This window comes from Coregonus clupeaformis, chromosome 1 (genome assembly GCF_020615455.1).
Source record: "Coregonus clupeaformis isolate EN_2021a chromosome 1, ASM2061545v1, whole genome shotgun sequence".
Classification (NCBI taxonomy): domain Eukaryota; kingdom Metazoa; phylum Chordata; class Actinopteri; order Salmoniformes; family Salmonidae; genus Coregonus; species Coregonus clupeaformis.
The window spans coordinates 62132843-62152546 of record NC_059192.1 but is presented as its reverse complement, the minus strand read 5'-3'; the positions used below and the strand labels follow the sequence as shown (position 1 = coordinate 62152546).

Sequence of the window (19704 nt, the reverse complement as noted above, 5' to 3'; positions counted from 1 at the left end):
CCAGAAATCTTGCTTGTTTGTAGGTGACCAAATACTTATTTTCCACCATAATTTGGATTTTTTTCCTCAATTTGTCTGTCATAGTTGACGTGTACCTATGATGCAAATTACAGGCCTCTCTCATCTTTTTAAGTGGGAGAACTTGCACAATTGGTGGCTGACTAAATACTTTTTTCCCCCACTGTATATTGTCAAAGAAGTGTGGATCATCATTATTTGTTCCGTAAAGGTTAATGAGCCATATCTGTTTATGGTCCAATAACATATTTAAAATAATTCATCTATCTTGCGTATCTGTTTGGACAATTTGCACATTCGGATCGAAATTACTGTTAATTAATATCATCACCCCTTTTGAGTTTCTTTGCCCATGGGAGAAGTATATTTATCCCCCCCCCCCATTCCTTTTTCCACGCAACTTCATCTAGAATTGTTGAATGAGTTTCCTGTAAACAATAGATATTATATTCCTTCTCTTTGAGCAATGTAAATATTGTTCTTCTTTTGTTATTATCTGCTAAACCATTACAATTATAACTGGCTATACTTATTTCACCACATAACATAATGAGATACAAGTTTCAATTCTATTTATCATTATATATGTTTGTAAATTTACCAATAAAAATACCATAGTGATTGAGTGTCCATATAGCTGTACCATGATATTTGCATTGCTACTAAGTAACCCTCCAATTGTTCTCCACTAATTCCCCCGCTAAAGCCCCTCCCCATCCCAAATTGGGCCGTCATCCCAGTGATCGGCATACCCCCCCCGTCCCCCCAGATCCCTAGGCCCCCGAGAAGCCAGGACCCCTCCACAAAACAGAAGCAGGTTAACCGCCAAAAGCATTTCCAATGCCCTCACCTCAATATATATAGCTATTTAAAAATATATACAGTGGGGAGAACAAGTATTTGATACACTGCCGATTTTGCAGGTTTTCCTACTTACAAAGCATGTAGAGGTCTGTCATTTTTATCATAGGTACACTTCAACTGTGAGAAACGGAATCTAAAACAAAAATCCAGAAAATCACATTGTATGATTTTTAAGTAATTCATTTGCATTTTATTGCATGACATAAGTATTTGATCACCTACCAACCAGTAAGAATTCCGGCTCTCACAGACCTGTTAGTTTTTCTTTAAGAAGCCCTCCTGTTCTCCACTCATTACCTGTATTAACTGCACCTGTTTGAACTAGTTACCTGTATAAAAGACACCTGTCCACACACTCAATCAAACAGACTCCAACCTCTCCACAATGGCCAAGACCAGAGAGCTGTGTAAGGACATCAGGGATAAAATTGTAGACCTGCACAAGGCTGGGATGGGCTACAGGACAATAGGCAAGCAGCTTGGTGAGAAGGCAACAACTGTTGGCGCAATTATTAGAAAATGGAAGAAGTTCAAGATGACGGTCAATCTCTCTCGGTCTGGGGCTCCATGCAAGATCTCACCTCGTGGGGCATCAATGATCATGAGGAAGGTGAGGGATCAGCCCAGAACTACACGGCAGGACCTGGTCAATGACCTGAAGAGAGCTGGGACCACAGTCTCAAAGAAAACCATTAGTAACACACTACGCCGTCATGGATTAAAATGCTGCAGCGCACGCAAGGTCCCCCTGCTCAAGCAAGCGCATGTCCAGGCCCGTCTGAAGTTTGCCAATGACCATCTGGATGATCCAGAGGAGGAATGGGAGAAGGTCATGTGGTCTGATGAGACAAAAATAGAGCTTTTTGGTCTAAACTCCACTCGCCGTGTTTGGAGTAAGAAGAAGGATGAGTACAACCCCAAGAACACCATCCCAACCAGGAAGCATGGAGGTGGAAACATCATTCTTTGGGGATGCTTTTCTGCAAAGGGGACAGGACGATTGCACCATATTGAGGGGAGGATGAATGGGGCCATGTATCGCGAGATCTTGGCCAACAACCTCCTTCCCTCAGTAAGAGCATTGAAGATGGGTCGTGGCTGGGTCTTCCAGCATGACAACGACCCGAAACACACAGCCAGGGCAACTAAGGAGTGGCTCCGTAAGAAGCATCTCAAGGTCCTGGAGTGGCCTAGCCAGTCTCCAGACCTGAACCCAATAGAAAATCTTTGGAGGGAGCTGAAAGTCCGTATTGCCCAGCGACAGCCCCGAAACCTGAAGGATCTGGAGAAGGTCTGTATGGAGGAGTGGGCCAAAATCCCTGCTGCAGTGTGTGCAAATCTGGTCAAGACCTACAGGAAACGTATGATCTCTGTAATTGCAAACAAAGGTTTCTGTACCAAATATTAAGTTCTGCTTTTCTGATGAATCAAATACTTATGTCATGCAATAAAATGCAAATGAATTACTTAAAAATCATACAATGTGATTTTCTGGATTTTTCTGAATTGAAGTGTACCTATGATAAAAATTACAGACCTCTACATGCTTTGTAAGTAGGAAAACCTGCAAAATCGGCATTGTATCAAATACTTGTTCTCCCCACTGTATCTATTCAAATATCTTGCATATCTTATTTTCCATCAATATCAATTAATATGCATAATAATGTCGGCAGTTCATGCGTAGGATTTTAACCTGGATTGCCATTGTATTACATTACATTTTTGACAAGCAATTATTATTTTAGCAAACAATTATTGTGGTTCATCCTATATTCTCCCTAACATCCTTACCCCCTTGCAACAGATGTGGGATAAACACACATGCACATACTCTAACACACTCAACCCCTTTCCTCCACAATCAACCATAAGATCAGATGCTCAACGGTTGTTACGTCCCAGAGCCCAACTCAAGAAAGGACCTGATTTACGAATGCATATACACTTACAGCTGTTTGAGAAAGCATGCAAGATCGATCAAAAATTGACAACAATGTGAGATTTGATTAATCTTTTTAATCTATTTCAAGTCCTAGGTGATGGAGATCAGATCCGACCTTTTCACCTGAGACACAAACACTCTGGTCCCCCGTTGTAACCATTTTTCCCAAGCATCTCCGTGCAGTCAGACCTTTGGTTATTTTGTGCCACCTGGGCCACAATTATAAGCCCCCTCTCTGATTGTCCGAGTGTGACCCCCTCCCCATAGGTTACTACAGCCAGTGTTGCCAGCACTGCCACTACCTGGGTGGGGGTACCCCACCGGAATCCCCACCGGCTAGGTACAAGGTCGTCAAGGTTCTCATTGCAGCTTTGAGAATTTCCTTGTATATTATGCTCTCCCATCAGGAGGCTCTGGCTTTGTAGGACCAACCCTGCCAGGCAGGCTCAGAATCTTGAGGGGGCAGTGCTACTCAAGTAGGTCTCTGACTGCATTTATTTTTCTGTTTTGGCTGCATATAGGCAACTCACAGCAGGTCCATAAAACAGATGGGGACTTCTCTTTGGTGTATGGGATGCTCAGGTGGGTGTCTAGGATATAGGGTTGGGGATAATTCCATCTTGATAGGACAATACAAAAAATAGATTAGATGTATACTATATTTTAAAATGTATATCCCTCATCTGCACAAAATTGAAAGCTCTCTCTCACAACCCCTGCTCATAGACACACGTTGGTTCTGGGATATGCAACCATTTCCTTTCTCACACACAAAAAACGCACACCACACCTTCCATCACAATTCATCCACACATTCCCACATACTGTGCCTTTGCTATGTTTTTATATCCACTATGTTGATTGAGTTCTTGTGTTCTAATTTAGTTGTATTTGAAGATGCATTATTTTGCTTGTTATCTTTTCTTGTAATACCGTCTTATCCCTTTATAAAATACTATACCTACTATAAATGTGCTTTATTATTACAATCCCTACCATGGCTAGTATTGGGTGTTCTATTATTCGACTCCTCTATTAGAACTTTCAGAATAGCCATGGAGTGGTCTTTGTGTCACGGAACATTTGGTTGTCAATATACAGTTTATCAACAACGAGAGCAACACGCTTCTCTTTTAATCTATTTTCCTTGAAGATTGGGTACAGAACTTTGCGCCGTTCTGCAATCTCCCTCGGGAACTGATCATTCATGCCTATTTTCGTGCCAGCAAGTCTTTTACCTTTTAACCATTACTTTATCCTTAAAAAAAGCAAATTTAGCAACGATTGGAGGCTCATATTTCTGTCCTCTTTGTCCGAAACGGTGTACACGTTCGAGTTGGATTTTGTTGACAGCCTCGAGTGGGATTTGAAGCGCTGTAAGAAAGAAGTCCATCACAATGTTTTCTGTGATCTCTCCCTGTTTTTCCTGGATACCCGTAAGTACTAGATTTTCTGTCATCGATCTAGTTTGTATGTCTAGTAAGGCTTCTCTCAAAAGGTTGTTCTCCTTTTTAAGTTCCTTAATGTCCGTTTCCATCCTAGTGACTGTCCCTTTTAGTTTTTTTGTATCGCTCTCCATTATCGCAGCTTTTCGGTCACTCATTTCAAGACTCACCTTCAATTCTTTTACATCATTACTGACCAACTCCAGTATGCCCAGTTTGTCATTTATCGACTTCAACAGGTCGCTTTCCACACTTACCAGACCCAGTGGTGAAAAGCATAAATCATCTGTATCGGTCGAGGAGTTGCGTTTTCTCTTGGAGATCGATTCTCCTCGTTTATCTTCCGTCATGTTTGGGTGTTGCGTGTTGTTGTAATATTTGTCGATACATTTCTCTAGCCTTATAATTTGTTTTGTGTTATTATCCAGATTGAATGTTATTACCCTCTAATTTACTGATATTGAATATTATGTTTTTATCTTGAGGTGATTTGTACCACTGTGTATTCAATATGCCATCTTTCTGTTTCTTTCTGCCTGGGTGTGAATACTTAAGTAAATTAGATATTTCTGTATTTCATTTTCAATAAATTTGCAAACACTTCTAAAAACCTGTTATTATTAGTTATTTTGTGTAGATTGGTGAGAAAAATATATATTTAATCAATTTTGAATTCCGGCTGTAACACAACAAAATGTGGAATAAGACACTGTTGATAAAATTAAGCCTGGTTTGTTCTAAGGCAACTTTAGTATCCTAGTGTATGCCTAAGAGCTTCTATCTAGCTATGGTTCGGCTAAACGTCATCATTCAGCTAACAGCAAGCAAATTGCTAGCTAGCTAACATTAGCTTACTGAGGGAGAGAGTTGGGCGTTCTAAGTGATCGCTCTAAGATTTACATTTTACATTTTAGTCATTTAGCAGACACTCTTATCCAGATCGCCTTACAGTTAGTCAATGCATACATGGCGCCGACAGACATGGCAGCTCTGCTTCTAGCTCTTAAGCAACTTTGCAGTAGTTTGTTTTTTTGTGTGTTATTTCTTACATTATTAGCACAGAATGTTTTTGTGTTATTACATACAGCCGGAAATAACTTTTGGATATCAGAGCGGCGGTAACTCACCATCTTTACAACCATGAATACGACTTTCCCAAATTGGATCCTTTGTTCGTACTCCCCAGGGCAATTGAACTTATCCCAGAGGCTGCTCCAAGTCGCCGCCAGCAGAGAAGAGGTATTCGGAGTGGACTTCTTTTCTGACTCAGCAGGCGGGCACAGCATCCACCACTTCTGAGTATATTACTCGCTAATGTTCAGTCTCTGGACAATAAAGTAGACGAGCTCAGGGCGAGGATCTCCTTCCAGAGAGACATCAGGGACCGTAACATACACTGTGTCACGCAATCATGGCTCTCTCGGGATATACTGTCCCTGTCCATACAGCCAGCTGGGTTCTCAGTTCATCGCGCAGACAGGAATAAAGAACTCTCCGGGAAGAAGAAAGGCGGGGGTGTATGCTTCATGATTAACCACTCATGGTGTGATTGTGATAACATACAGAAACTCAATTCCTTTTGTTCACCCGACCTAGAATACCTCACAATCAAATGCTGACCGTATTACCTCCCAAGAGAATTCTCTTCGGTTATAGTCACAGCCGAGTATATTCCCCCTCAAGCTGATACCACGACGGCCCTCAAGGAACTACACTGGACTTTATGCAAACTGGAAACCACATATCCTGAGGCCGCATATATTGTAGCTGGGGATTTTAACAAAGCAAATTTGAAAAAAATTGTACCGAAGTTCTATCAACACATTGACTGTAGTACTCGTTTAGGGAAAACACTAGATCACTGCTACTCGCCTTTTCGAGATGCCTACAAGGCCCTCCCCCGCACTACCTTCGGCAGATCAGATCACGACTCCATTTTGCTCCTCCCTTCCTATAGGCAGAAACTCAAACAGGAAGTATCCGTACTAAGGTCTATTCAACGCTGGTCTGACCAATCTGAATCCATGCTTCAAGATTGTTTAAATCATGCGGACTGGGATACAGTGGGGGAAAAAAGTATTTAGTCAGCCACCAATTGTGCAAGTTCTCCCACTTAAAAAGATGAGAGAGGCCTGTAATTTTCATCATAGGTACACGTCAACTATGACAGACAAATTGAGAATTTTTTTCCCAGAAAATCACATTGTAGGATTTTTAATTAATTAATTTGCAAATTATGGTGGAAAATAAGTATTTGGTCACCTACAAAACAAGCAAGATTTCTGGCTCTCACAGACCTGTAACTTCTTCTTTAAGAGGCTCCTCTGTCCTCCACTCGTTACCTGTATTAATGGCACCTGTTTGAACTTGTTATCAGTATAAAAGACACCTGTCCACAACCTCAAACAGTCACACTCCAAACTCCACTATGGCCAAGACCAAAGAGCTGTCAAAGGACACCAGAAACAAAATTGTAGACCTGCACCAGGCTGGGAAGACTGAATCTGCAATGGGTAAGCAACTTGGTTTGAAGAAATCAACTGTGGGAGCAATTATTAGGAAATGGAAGACATACAAGACCACTGATAATCTCCCCTCGATCTGGGGGCGCCACGCAAGATCTCACCCTGTGGGGTCAAAATGATCACAAGAACGGTGAGCAAACATCCCAGAACCACACGGGGGGGACCTAGTGAATGACCTGCAGAGAGCTGGGACCAAAGTAACAAAGCCTACCATCAGTAACACACTACGCCGCCAGGGACTCAAATCCTGCAGTGCCAGACGTGTCCCCCTGCTTAAGCCAGTACATGTCCAGGCCCGTCTGAAGTTTGCTAGAGTGCATTTGGATGATCCAGAAGAGGATTGGGAGAATGTCATATGGTCAGATGAAACCAAAATAGAACTTTTTGGTAAAAACTCAACTCGTCGTGTTTGGAGGACAAAGAATGCTGAGTTGCATCCAAAGAACACCATACCTACTGTGAAGCATGGGGGTGGAAACATCATGCTTTGGGGCTGTTTTTCTGCAAAGGGACCAGGATGACTGATCCGTGTAAAGGAAAGAATGAATGGGGCCATGTCTCGTGAGATTTTGAGTGAAAACCTCCTTCCATCAGCAAGGGCATTGAAGATGAAACGTGGCTGGGTCTTTCAGCATGACAATGATCCCAAACACACCGCCCAGGCAACGAAGGAGTGGCTTCGTAAGAAGCATTTCAAGGTCCTAGAGTGGCCTAGCCAGTCTCCAGATCTCCACCCCATAGAAAATCTTTGGAGGGAGTTGAAAGTCTGTGTTGCCCAGCGACAGCCCCAAAACATCACTGCTCTAGAGGAGATCTGCATGGAGGAATGGGCCAAAATACCAGCAACAGTGTGTGAAAACCTTGTGAAGACTTACAGAAAACGTTTGACCTGTGTCATTGCCAACAAAGGGTATATAACAAAGTATTGAGAAACTTTTGTTATTGACCAAATACTTATTTTCCACCATAATTTGCAAATAAATTCATAATAAAATCCTACAATGTGATTTTCTGGATTTTTTTCCCTCATTTTGTCTGTCATAGTTGACGTGTACCTATGATGAAAATTACAGGCCTCTCATCTTTTTCAGTGGCAGAACTTGCACAATTGGTGGCTGACTAAATACTTTTTTTCCCCACTGTATGTTCTGGGTAGCCTCTGAGAATAACATTGACGCTTACATGGACAAGGTGACTGAGTTCATCAGGAAGTGTATAGGGGATGTTGTTCCCACGGTGACTATTAAAACCTACCCAAACCAGAAACAGTGGATAGATGGCAGCATTTGCGCAAAACTGAATGCGCAAACCTCCGTATTTAACCATGGCAAGGTGACTGGGAATATGGTTGAATACAAACAGTGTAGTTATTCCCTCCGTAAGGCAATCAAACAGCCAAAACGTCAGTACAGAGACAAGTTGGAGTCACAATTCAATGGCTCAGATACGAGACGTATGTGGCAGTGTCTACAGACAATCACGGATTACAAAGGCATCCCTAGCCGCGTCCTAAGAGCATGCACAAACCAGCTGGCTGGAGTGTTTACGGACAAATTCAATCTCTCCGTATCCCAGTCCCCACAAACTTCAAGATGTCCACCATTGTTCCTGTACCCAAGAAAGCAAAGATAACTGAACTAAATTATTGTCGCCCCGTAGCACTCACTTCTGTCATCATGAAGTGCCTTGAGAGGCTAGTTAAGGATCATATCACCTCTACCTTACCTGACACCCTAGACCCACTTCAATTTGCTTACCGCCCCAATAGATCCACAGACGATGCAATCTCCATCGCACTGCACACTGCCCTATCCCATCTGGACAAGAGGAATACCTACATCAGAATGCTGTTCATTGACTACATCTCAGCCTTCAACACCATAGTACCCTCCAAGCTTATCATTAAGCTCGGGGCCCTGGGTCTGAAAAACGCCCTGTGCAACTGGGTACTTGACTTCCTGACAGGCCGCCCCCAGGTGATGAAGGTAGGAAACAAAACCTCCACTTCGCTGATCCTCAACACAGGGGCCAAACAAGGTTGCGTGCTCAGCCCCCTCCTGTACTCCCTGTTCACCCATGACTGCGTGGCCACGCACGCCTCCAACTCAATCATCAAGTTTGCAGACAACACAACAGTAGTAGGCCTGATTACCAACAATGAGACAGCCTACAGGGAGGAGGTGAGGCCCTGGCAGAGTGGGGCCAGGAAAATAACCTCTCTCTCAACGTCAACAAAACGAAGGAGCTGATTGTGGACTTCAGGAAACAGCCGAGGGAGCACGCCCCTATCCACATAGATGGGACCTCAGTGGAGAGGGTGGAAAGCTTCAAGTTCCTTGGCGTACACATCACTGACAATCTGAAAAGCTCCACCCACACAGACAGTGAGGTGTAGAAACCTCAGGAGGCTGAAGAAATTAGTCTTGGCCCCTAAGACCCTCAGAAGCTTTTACAGATGCCCAATTGAGAGCATCCTGTCGGGCTGTATCACCGCCTGGTATGGCAACTGCACCGCCCGCAACCGCAGGGCTCTTCAGAGGGTGGTACGCTCTGCCCAACGCATCACCTGGGGCACACTGCCTGCCCTCCAGGACACCTACAACACCCGATGTCACAGGAAGAACAAAAAGATCATCAAGGACATCAACCACCCGAGCCACGGCGTGTTCATCCCGGTATCATCCAGAAGGTGAGGTCAGTACAGGTGCATCAAAGCTGGGACCGAGAGACTGAAAAACAGCTTCTATCTCAATGCCATCAGACTGTTAAATAGTCATCACTAGCCGGGTACCACACGGTTACTCAACCCTGCACCTTGGAGGCTTCTGCCCTATGTACATAGACATGGAATCACTGGCCACTTTAAAATGGAACAATAGTCACTTTAATAATGTTTACATACTGCTTTGCTCATCTCATATGTATATACTGTATTCTATTCTACTGTATTTAGTCAATGCCACTCCGACATTGCTCGTCCTAATATTTATGTATTTCTTAATTCCATTTTTTTACTTACTTAGAATCAAGTGGGTCCAGTTCTCAAGGTTACTCAACAGCAAAACAGATGAACCATCAAAATGAAAATATTTTTGTATCAATCAGACTTTATGGCACAGTAAACAGACACCATACTGAATTTAAAATACATTAATTGAGAGACATACAGTATCTTCTGCAGGTCAACACGATGAGATCTTTATGATGACTCTAGTTCCCTGAACTATTCAAGACAACGTTTCTCTAATCTTCTTTTTTACCCGTTCTTGGACCTGAGATTTAAAAAAAATGTATCCCAGGGCTCTATGCTCACAATAGGGTGAGAAGCTCTTTTGAAAAGGCTGAATGTGAATTCTGCTGGGTCAGAAAAAATTGTGTAGTAGTCTATGTCCTCTTTTCGGTGTATTTTTCATAGTACTATACATACCACCAAAAAATATAATAATGGAGGAGTAGGCCGAAGTTTTAAGTCCAGCAATGTGCACTCCTCTGTCAGTGTTGTCAGACCTCAGCTAGAAAATAAAACTGTTTTCCTTCACCTAAGTATTGTTTAGCAGAGTACTCAGGTGGACAGGATCTGAAAGGGACATAAGACCAGATGAACCCCATGCTCATAACATTGTACATGGCCAGAAGTACTCTGAGGACGCACAATAGCCAGTCTTACAAGGGCATCAACTCATGAGAGGAGTGAGGAAAAACAGGGAAAATAAAAAAGCTTACAAATGGTTGCTCTCATTTGCTAGCCAATCTCTCTCTCTCTCTCTCTCTCTCTCTCTCTCTCTCTCTCTCTCTCTCTCTTCATTCTACTTTGTTTGATATTCTCCCCATGTTTAACATATGTCTTGCTTGTCTGGATGTATAATGTACACACACACACAGATTATTGGTTGTGTGAAAAGTACAGATGCTCATTCTGTTTTTGTTTGATATTACTTTTTTTTGTATGTTCACTGTGAACTATGGAACTTAAGATATTCACCTACTGTTGGGAAAAAATATAAACTATTGGAACAAAGACTTAAAAAGAACTGATATTGAACCAAGGTGGAGGGAATGTTGGAACATAACTAACGAAATGACAGTTAGTGAAAATGTATGCTTAATCCAGTATAAACTAATGTATAGAATTTATTACACAAATTCTAAAGCACAACGGCAGAGTCATGTCTTAAGTGTAAAACTAACAATGACTTAATAATCCATGCCTTCTGTAAATTCTATGAAGTCCAAAAGCTACGGGCAGAGTTAGAATGTTGGCTGTCAGAAGTATTACAATGTAAATGTACTTTTATTCCGTCTGTCTGCATATTTCAAGACATGGAATATGAGGGTGCAGTGAGATACCTGTTGGATGATACTTTTCCTGTCAATCATCTTGAAAAAAAGGTAAACTTAACTGGAAATCAACCAATCCTCCATCATTACCACAATGGATAGGTTAAATGCTTTTTTATCTAAATGTTGAAAGTACGTGGGCGACGGAGAGAAACAAAATGGTGCAGTTTGAGGCCATGTGGCGGCAAGTAATGCGGGGGGTGTAAATGGGGGTGTGAGCAGGTGGGTCTGGGCAGGTGTGATACTGTGGATGTTTGTGTGCGTCTGTATGTTGTCGATTGTATGTGTATGTTTTTCATGGTTTGAAGAAATTATAATAAATACAACCTTACAACAACAACAAAAAATGCACCTACTGTAATGACATCTGCCTGTATGGAATATTTTATCTTTGCTGCTAATAAATGGGCCAAAGACCCAAGAAGAATCTATGTCTGGAAAGCAGTTTGTTGTGCATACATTTATGAACAATTGCATTCTCACCTTTGCTAGAGTAGCTCAGGAAGGTTAGCTGCCACCACACACACATACACACTGTGTAGTCTAAAAGTGGTTAGTTAGTTTTGTGTCTTTAGCTCAAAGGTTTTAGAGCAGGGATGAGCATAATATAAATGATATGAGTAAGTCTAGTCGAATTACATAAGTGTTGCTGCTATAAGCACATGAATACCCTAAAAGTATTACCTCTGGTTAGTTCAGTAGCATATGTGTGTTATTAATTGCATTAGTGACTTGGAGAAGATCTGCAAAGAGGAGTGGGACAAAATCCTGGTGGCCATCTACAAGAAACGTCTGACCTCTGTGATTGCCAACAAGGGTTTTGCCAGCAAGTACTAAGTCATGTTTTGCAGAGGGGTCAAATACTTATTTCCCTCATTAAAATGCAAATCAATTTATAACATTTTTGACATGCGTTTTTCTGGATTTTTTTGTTGTTATTCTGTCTCTCACTGTTCAAATAAACCTACAATTAAAATTATAGACTGATCATTTCTTTGTCAGTGGGCAAACGTACAAAATCAGCAGGGGATCAAATACTTTTTTCCCTCACTGTATATACAGTGCCTTCAGAAGTATTCATACCCTTTGACTTATTCCACAGTTTGTGTTACAGCCTGAATTCAAAATGGATTAAATCGATTTTCTAACACACATCTGCGCACAATACCCCATAATGACAAAGTGAAAACATAAATACAGTATCTCATTTACATAAGTATTCACACCAGTGGAGGCTGCTGAGGGGAGGACGGCTCATAATAATGGCTGGAATGGAGCAAATGGAATGGCATCAAACACATGGAAACCATGTGTTTAATGTATTTGATACCAATATTTGCACATTATTCTTTAAAAAATAATCAAGCTCTGTTAAGTTGGTTGTTGATCATTGCTAGACAGCCATGTTCAAGTCTTGCCATAGATTTTCAAGCCAATTTAAGTCCAAACTGTAATTAGGCCACTCAGGAACATTCAATTTCGTCTTGGTAAGCAAATCCAGTGTATTCTTGGCCTTGTGTTTTAGGTTATTGTCCTGATGAAAGGTGAATTTGTCTCCCAGTGTCTGTTGGAAAGCAGACTGAACTCAGTTTTCCGCTAGGATTTTGCCTGTGCTTGGCTCTATTCCATTTATTTTTATACAATAAAACTACCTAGTTCTTGCTGATGACAAGCATACCCATAACATGATACAGCCACCACCATGCCTGAAAATATGAAGAGTGGTAGTCAGTGATGTGTTGTGTTGGATTTGCCCCAAACATAACGCTTTGTATTCAGGACATAAAGTTCATTTATTTGCCAAATGATTTGCTTTAGTGACTTATTGCAAAGAGGATGAATGTTTTGGAATAGTTTTATTCTGTACAGACTTTCATCTTATTAATTTGTAAACATTATGGGGTAATGTGTGTAGTCCAGTGACACAAAATCTCTATTTAATCTATTTTAAATTCATGCTGTACTACAACAAAACGTGGAAAAAGTAAAGGGGTGTGAATACTTTCTGAAGTCACAGTGCCTTCGGAAAGTATTCAGACCCCTTGACTTTTTCCACATTTTCTTACGTTACAGCCTTATTCTAAAATGGATTAAATAAATAAAACATCCTCATCAATCTACACGCAATACCCCATACTGACAAAGCGAAAACTGGTTTTTAGAAAATTGTGCAAATGTATTTACAATAAAGAACAGAAATACCTTATTTACATAAGTATTCAGACCCTTTGCAATGAGACTCGAAATTGAGATCAGGTGCATCCTGTTTCCATTGATCATCCTTGAGATGTTTCTACAACTTGATTGGAGTCCACCTGTGGTAAATTCAATTGATTGGACATGATTTGGAACAGTACACACCTGTCTATATAAGGTCCCACAGTTGGCAGTGCATGTCAGAGCAAAAACCAAGCCATGAGGTCGAAGGAATTGTCTGTAAAGCTCCGACACAGGATTGTGTCAAGGCACAGATCTGGGGAAGGGACCAAAACATTTCTGCAGCATTGGAGGTCCCCAAGAGCACAGTGGCCTCCATCATTCTTAAATGGAAGAGGTATGGAATCACCAAGACTCTTCCTACAGCTGGCCTCCTGGCCAAACTGAGCAATCGGAGGAGAAGGGCCTTGTTCAGGGAGGTGACCAAGAACCCGATGGTCACTCTGATAGAGCTCCAGAGTTCCTCTGTGGAGATGGGAGAACCTTCCAGAAGGACAACCATCTCTGCAGTACTCCATCAATCAGACCTTTATGGTAGAGTTGCCAGACGGAAGCCACTCCTCAGTAAAAGGCACATGACAGCCCGATTGAAGTTTGCCAAAAGGCACCTAAAGACTCTCAGACCATGAGAAACAAGATTCTCTGGTCTGATGAAACCAATTCCTCTCTGCAAATCCTCTCAAGCACTGTCAGGTTGGATAGGGAGCGTTGCTGCACAGCTATTTTCAGGTCTCTCCAGAGATGTTCGATCGGGTTCAAGTCTTGGCTCTGACTGGGCCACTCAAGGACATTTAGAGACGTCCCATAGCCACTCCTGCGTTGTCTTGGCTGTGTGCTTAGGGTCGTTGTCCTGTTGGAAGGTGAACCTTCGCCCCAGTCTGAGGTCCTGAGTGCTCTGGGGCAGGTTTTCATGAAGGATCTCTCTGTACTTTACACCGTTCTTCTTTCCCTCGATCCTGACTAGTCTCCCAGTCCCTGCTGCTGAAAAACATCCCCACAGCATGATGCTGCCACCACCATGCTTCACCGTAGGGATGGTGTCAGGTTTCCTCCAGACGTGACGCTTGGCATTCAGGCTAAAGAGTTCAATGTTGGTTTCATCAGACCAAAGAATCTTGTTTCTCATGGTCTGAGAGTCTTTAGCTGCCTTTTTGCAAACTCCAAGCGGGCTGTCATGTGTCTCTACCATAAAGGCCTGATTGGTGGAGCGCTGCAGAGATGGTTGTCCTTCTGGAAGGTTCTCCCATCTCCACAGAGGAACTCTAGAGCTCTGTCAGAGTGACCATCGGATTCTTGGTCACCTTGTGGAGTCATACCCAAGAAGACTTGAGGCTGTAATCTCTGCCAAAGGTGCTTCAACAAAGTACTGAGTAAAGGGTCTGAATACTTATCTGAATGTAATATTTCAGTTTTTTATATTTAATATATATGCTAAAATTTCCACAAATCGGTTTTAGCTTTGTCATTATGGGGTATTGTGTGTAGATTAATGAGGGGATGTTTAAAAAAATAATCTATTTTAGAATAAGGCTGTAACATAACAAAATGTGGAAAAAGTCAAATGGTCTGAATACTTTCCGAATGAATCCTATTTCATTTGAACATGTTCAGATTAATGTATAACCCCTGAAAATGTCATATTGATAGGACATTCCTATCTTGAGATATTTCAGTTTCTGTTCATCTGAGTCCACCTGTGTCATTTTGGTTCCATTTTTGGAAAAGTTTTCGCCATTTACCTGTGCATTATCTCCCACGACCGTTTGACACAGAATTCATACACACAAATTGTAATATCTCCGCAATGGTAAGGCCTAAAGGCATGAAACAAAGTGCACTGTGCTTCTAATAGACTGCTGTATCAGTTCAGTTATAAAAGTAATGTTTATTTTTACCCCTCTAACACCCTACATGAAGCATGTTGTTAGCTAGCTAGCTAGCTAGCTAGCAGGAGTTAGCTCTGTATTGTCAGCTAATTTGATGTGTACGGACTAGAAAATAAACAATTTAATAGTCTACACATTCTTGTGAATTGTTGCATTATTTGCTCGGATTGTTAAGTAGTTTGTGCTTACTTGCTAGTGGCTACTGTGATATTTACGGTCAATTTGAGCTGCAGACTAAGATTGTTGCATTGCCATCCACGACGAAAGGTAAGGCAAGGATGTCATGTGAATTGAAAAGTAAAACTCTTTATCGCCACGCTGCTCCTCAGACTCCATCTCATAGTGAGAATAGGGCCCTAGTAGTGCATGCAGGTTCTTCCTTAGTTATTCTGGGGGAGGCCCTACTGCCAGGGCAGAGGCATGTAAGTAATCACTGCTCTATTTAATGTATGAGGGACAAAGGAGCGACTGTGGAGAGAAGAGCCCCCCTGGAGAGGAGTCTAAAGACAGGATCCTGGGTTGAGAGGGGCGTATTGGCATTACTCTCCTGTGTGTGTGTGTGTGTGTGTATTTGTGTTTGTCTGTCTGTCCTAATGATATATGCACTGCAGATGTAAATGAAGGACTTAGAGAGGTTCGGGGCATGCTTGGCTGTGCTATCGAAGGAATATCATCATAACTTTTTGCACATCATTATATATTAGATCTGAGGAACAAACTGTTTTCTCTATTGCGAGTTGATTGGGATTGAGTAGCTGACCCAAACAATAGTCTACTTGGAAATGAACATGATATGTACTGCTTTCAGAGGTGTATAATCAGTCTGTTAATGAGAGACAGATAGATATCAACCCCCTGCAAGAAAATGCTGGTTCAGGCGGGAGGAGTGCCTTTGTGGGACAATTCACACCATGACTCTAAGCCCATCCTCTTTCTATTCACAAACCCACCTTCCGATTGGTCATCATCACATACATTTCACAGAGACCACACATGGACACACACATGTTTGTGTTGCTAACCTGAACAAAATAGGACACTTAAACAGATTAGCTGGAATTCTATGATCCCAACACAAAAAAAAAAGATTAGTCTCTTTGATTGAATTGTTTGTAACTGATATATAGTGCCCCCTGCCATCTGCTAGCATTGGCAGTGCAACTCACAATGGGCTGTTTGTTGTCTGTGGCCACTGGTTACCAGATCATACACATAGCAACTCTAGAACAGACAGACAACATTTCAATTGATAACCACACAGAGTTGTCTCATGAAGAGAATCTCAATCAAACCATGGATGAGAAAGAGATGGTAGAGCCACAGATAAATATGATGGTACTTTTAAAACTATTTATAAACATCCACTTATTACTGTAGTCATAAGACTGCTTTATTTCACAGAAAGCATGCAATCAATTGTGAAAATGTGGAGAGCCAGTGTCAGTGTCACCTCAAACAGATCACAACAGGTTTCCACGATATTGTGTGAGTCTTGTTTGCCATTAAGTATTTACACTAATCTCATCTTAATCTTGTGACATTTTCAATGAACCCTTTTCTGCATGTATATTCTAAGTGTGCATGAGGTGTCACAGACATGACCCTATCACTACTTACATAGACATGAAAAAAAAGTGATTATCAGGGATAGCAATTTTTTAGAACTGTATTTCCTGTGATATGTTGACATCGCTTTGATAATGATATTTTTTTATTTACTGGCAACTAATATGTAGCTGTGATTGCAACAATATCAAGGGATAAACTATGGGGAAAATACTTAAAATGTTCTCAATATTCTCCTATTCATGCTCATTACCATTAATTTGTTATGCTCAAGTGTACACACTACAGCACAAAGATCTTGTCAATTCTATTACAAATTTGAATCAAGTATAATAGTATTCCCCCAGCTACTGGAATAGAACTTGACAATATAAATAACAGGCAATCATATCATCCATATAGTCCTTCTAATTAACTGCTTCTAAAAAATAACTAGTCAAACAAATGTTAAATGTTTATATAGTAAGGTATGTTTATTCACAGGTATAATTTTGTATGTTGTGTTAAAGTTCAAAAATATAAATCTGATACAAGTCTAGTGACTACAAATGAACAATAGCAAATATTGTCTGTAGAAAATAAGATTAGTTTCACAATAAAATACACAACGCAAGACATTTCTATGTCCTATATTTAGGCTCTATATCGCTATATATAAACCATTTTTGTTTACCTAGCAAAGAAGTAAGCCTGGATACAGAGGTGGAGTTTTTCCCCAACAGAGTTCATTAGGTTTGTCCCTTTTTTAACCTTACAAAAACTTTAAGACTTTAACCTTCAAAAAACCTTACAAAGAAAGAACAGACAGAATGCCATCCCTCGGCACAGTAATTCTCCACTGGCTCCATGTCGTTCACCTCCCCATCCCAATCCCTCTCCTCCAACAATGGAATCCTATCCTCTTTCTTCTCCTCCTTCTCTACCATTTCAGGAACCAGGGGCACTGGATCCTTCTTTCCTCCGCCTTTGCCCTTCTCTTTAAGCTTCATGTGGGACTCCATGGGGGCCTTGCAGGTGGGGGTCTTCAGCACCTTCTCCCCTTTGCACGCATTGCTCCTCTTCTTCAGCTTGCCCACCAGTTGTTTCCAGTGCCTGACCTGTGCCTTCTTGTCACTGTAGGCTTGGCACAAGTCTGGCTGTCCAGCATAGCGGCACCAGTAGGTCTGCTCCCCGGAGCTACAGCTGACCAGCAGATTCACCACGCCCTCCCCAGACGCATCCCAAGTACAGTTATGGCCAACCTTTGTGATGAACCCTCCTGAGCTGGGGACAGAGTTCTTGGGCATCTTGCCTGCCGGTGGTGGTGGGAGCTGCGACGTCTTGTCGTCGGAGCTCTGGCGTTTGGCCTCGGTGCTGGGCAGGACAGGGAGGCACAGGGGGAAGAACAGGGGCCACAGGAACCTCATGGCTGGGGGTGATGAGTGCTACTTGAAGGGTTCTTTATTCAAGTGCAGCCAAGCATCAGTAAGACGCCCGAAGGGAATCAAAACTGGATGCACCGCGATCAAAAGACCTACAGGGAGTGAAAATGGAGAGGGAAAACAGAGTGAAACATAAATGAAATAAATACGCCTCACATAGTTAACCCATTTCCCTTCTTTTCATAAAAACACATATGAGAAGTTTTACAACATTTTATATTCCCTGCTTAGAATGCACAAAAAGCTGCACAAAAAGAGTTTAACAAAAACATAATTCATAAGCTGTTATGTGTACCAATTGTACAGCACATTTAGAACGTGTATGATATTTGTTTTCAGTGCACCTGTTTCTAAATGAATCATAATCCAATTTGTTTCTTTTTTCACATCACATTAAATCAATAAGAGAGGAATGCTTCAGCTCTACGCTTAAACACTGTAACATAGAGCTCTTACCAAGCAAATCCTCTCTGGAGCGAACCAAGAAAAGGGAGAGGTGGAAATACTGTCGCGGCAGCTATTTTAGGGGGGCAGCCACAACTGCAGCGCTACCTGGTACATGGGACTAATCTGTATAAAAATCACCTCAACAAACATTTTGGAGTATGAAAACACTCATGCTTTTTACACGGGAGTAATCTGAAAATCCTTACTCGGAGTGTATCCTGCCGTGCGAAGGAAACCATATTGGATTGATCCAATGTAGTGGTACATAACAAAGACATGCACCAAAACAAACAGCCCCAAGCCGGCCCAGAATTTCCTTACTTCACTTATAAATAACAGGGAAAAGATAAGCATACATATGCAAACATACAGTACACCTGGATGCAAAAACTAAATGTACCAATCGAATTACATCCAGTTTCAATATTTGGTATTCGGTATCTATGTAAATGTCGCACTTACCATGTTGGGACCGTAGTGTCTGCTGCTATTTGTGAATGCGGGGGCCTGGGACGCTTGCATAAACGGGGCTTATAGAAGGATAAAGGAGAATGGGGAGGGGTGGAGAGGGGAGGGATAAGGGCATAAATGGGTCTACCCAGACCTCCCTTAAGCAAGGCCCCTCTTAACAATACTCCTCGCGACCCCCAGCCTAAAGACTATATTATCTGTGTGTGTGGGGGAGGTGAGGTGGGAGGTGGGGTTTGGGTCATGAAGTGTTGCCTCACACACCCCCATACCCAACACACCCCCTCTTCACAGCTAAGAAGACAATGTACACATTTGCCAACATTTCCTCGCAACACACAGACTTCTTAAGCAGCCTTCACATCGAGTGACAGTGCAGTGAACAATTTGTGAAAGAGAGAATGTAGAGAATGCATTTGTTTGATTATGTTTAACATGTTGTATTTTCAAGAGCATCAAAGACCATTGCAACAGCACTGTGACAATGGCATTTTATTTTGTACAATAGTTCAGTATGTTTGTGTTGGCAGAATGGGTGGTATGACCTCAATTTTATTCCAGTTA

At 41.8% G+C, this 19704-nt stretch overlaps 1 protein-coding gene across 1 annotated transcript; it reads right to left on the bottom strand.

Moving 5' to 3' along the window:
• Window positions 1-17251: 17251 nt before the first annotated feature.
• Window positions 17252-19287, bottom strand: LOC121583287 (fibroblast growth factor-binding protein 2). Its single transcript, XM_041899471.2, has 2 exons — window positions 19135-19287; window positions 17252-18317 (listed from the first exon to the last, which is right to left on the bottom strand). Exon 2 carries the CDS (start codon window positions 18208-18210, stop codon window positions 17575-17577), a length of 636 nt encoding a protein of 211 aa, XP_041755405.1. The 5' UTR covers window positions 18211-18317; window positions 19135-19287; the 3' UTR covers window positions 17252-17574.
• Window positions 19288-19704: the final 417 nt, after the last annotated feature.

Coding starts and splice junctions, on each gene's coding strand:
- LOC121583287 (XM_041899471.2), bottom strand. CDS start 18,210: ATGAGGTTCCTGTGGCCCCTGTTCTTCCCCCTGTGCCTCCCTGTCCTG.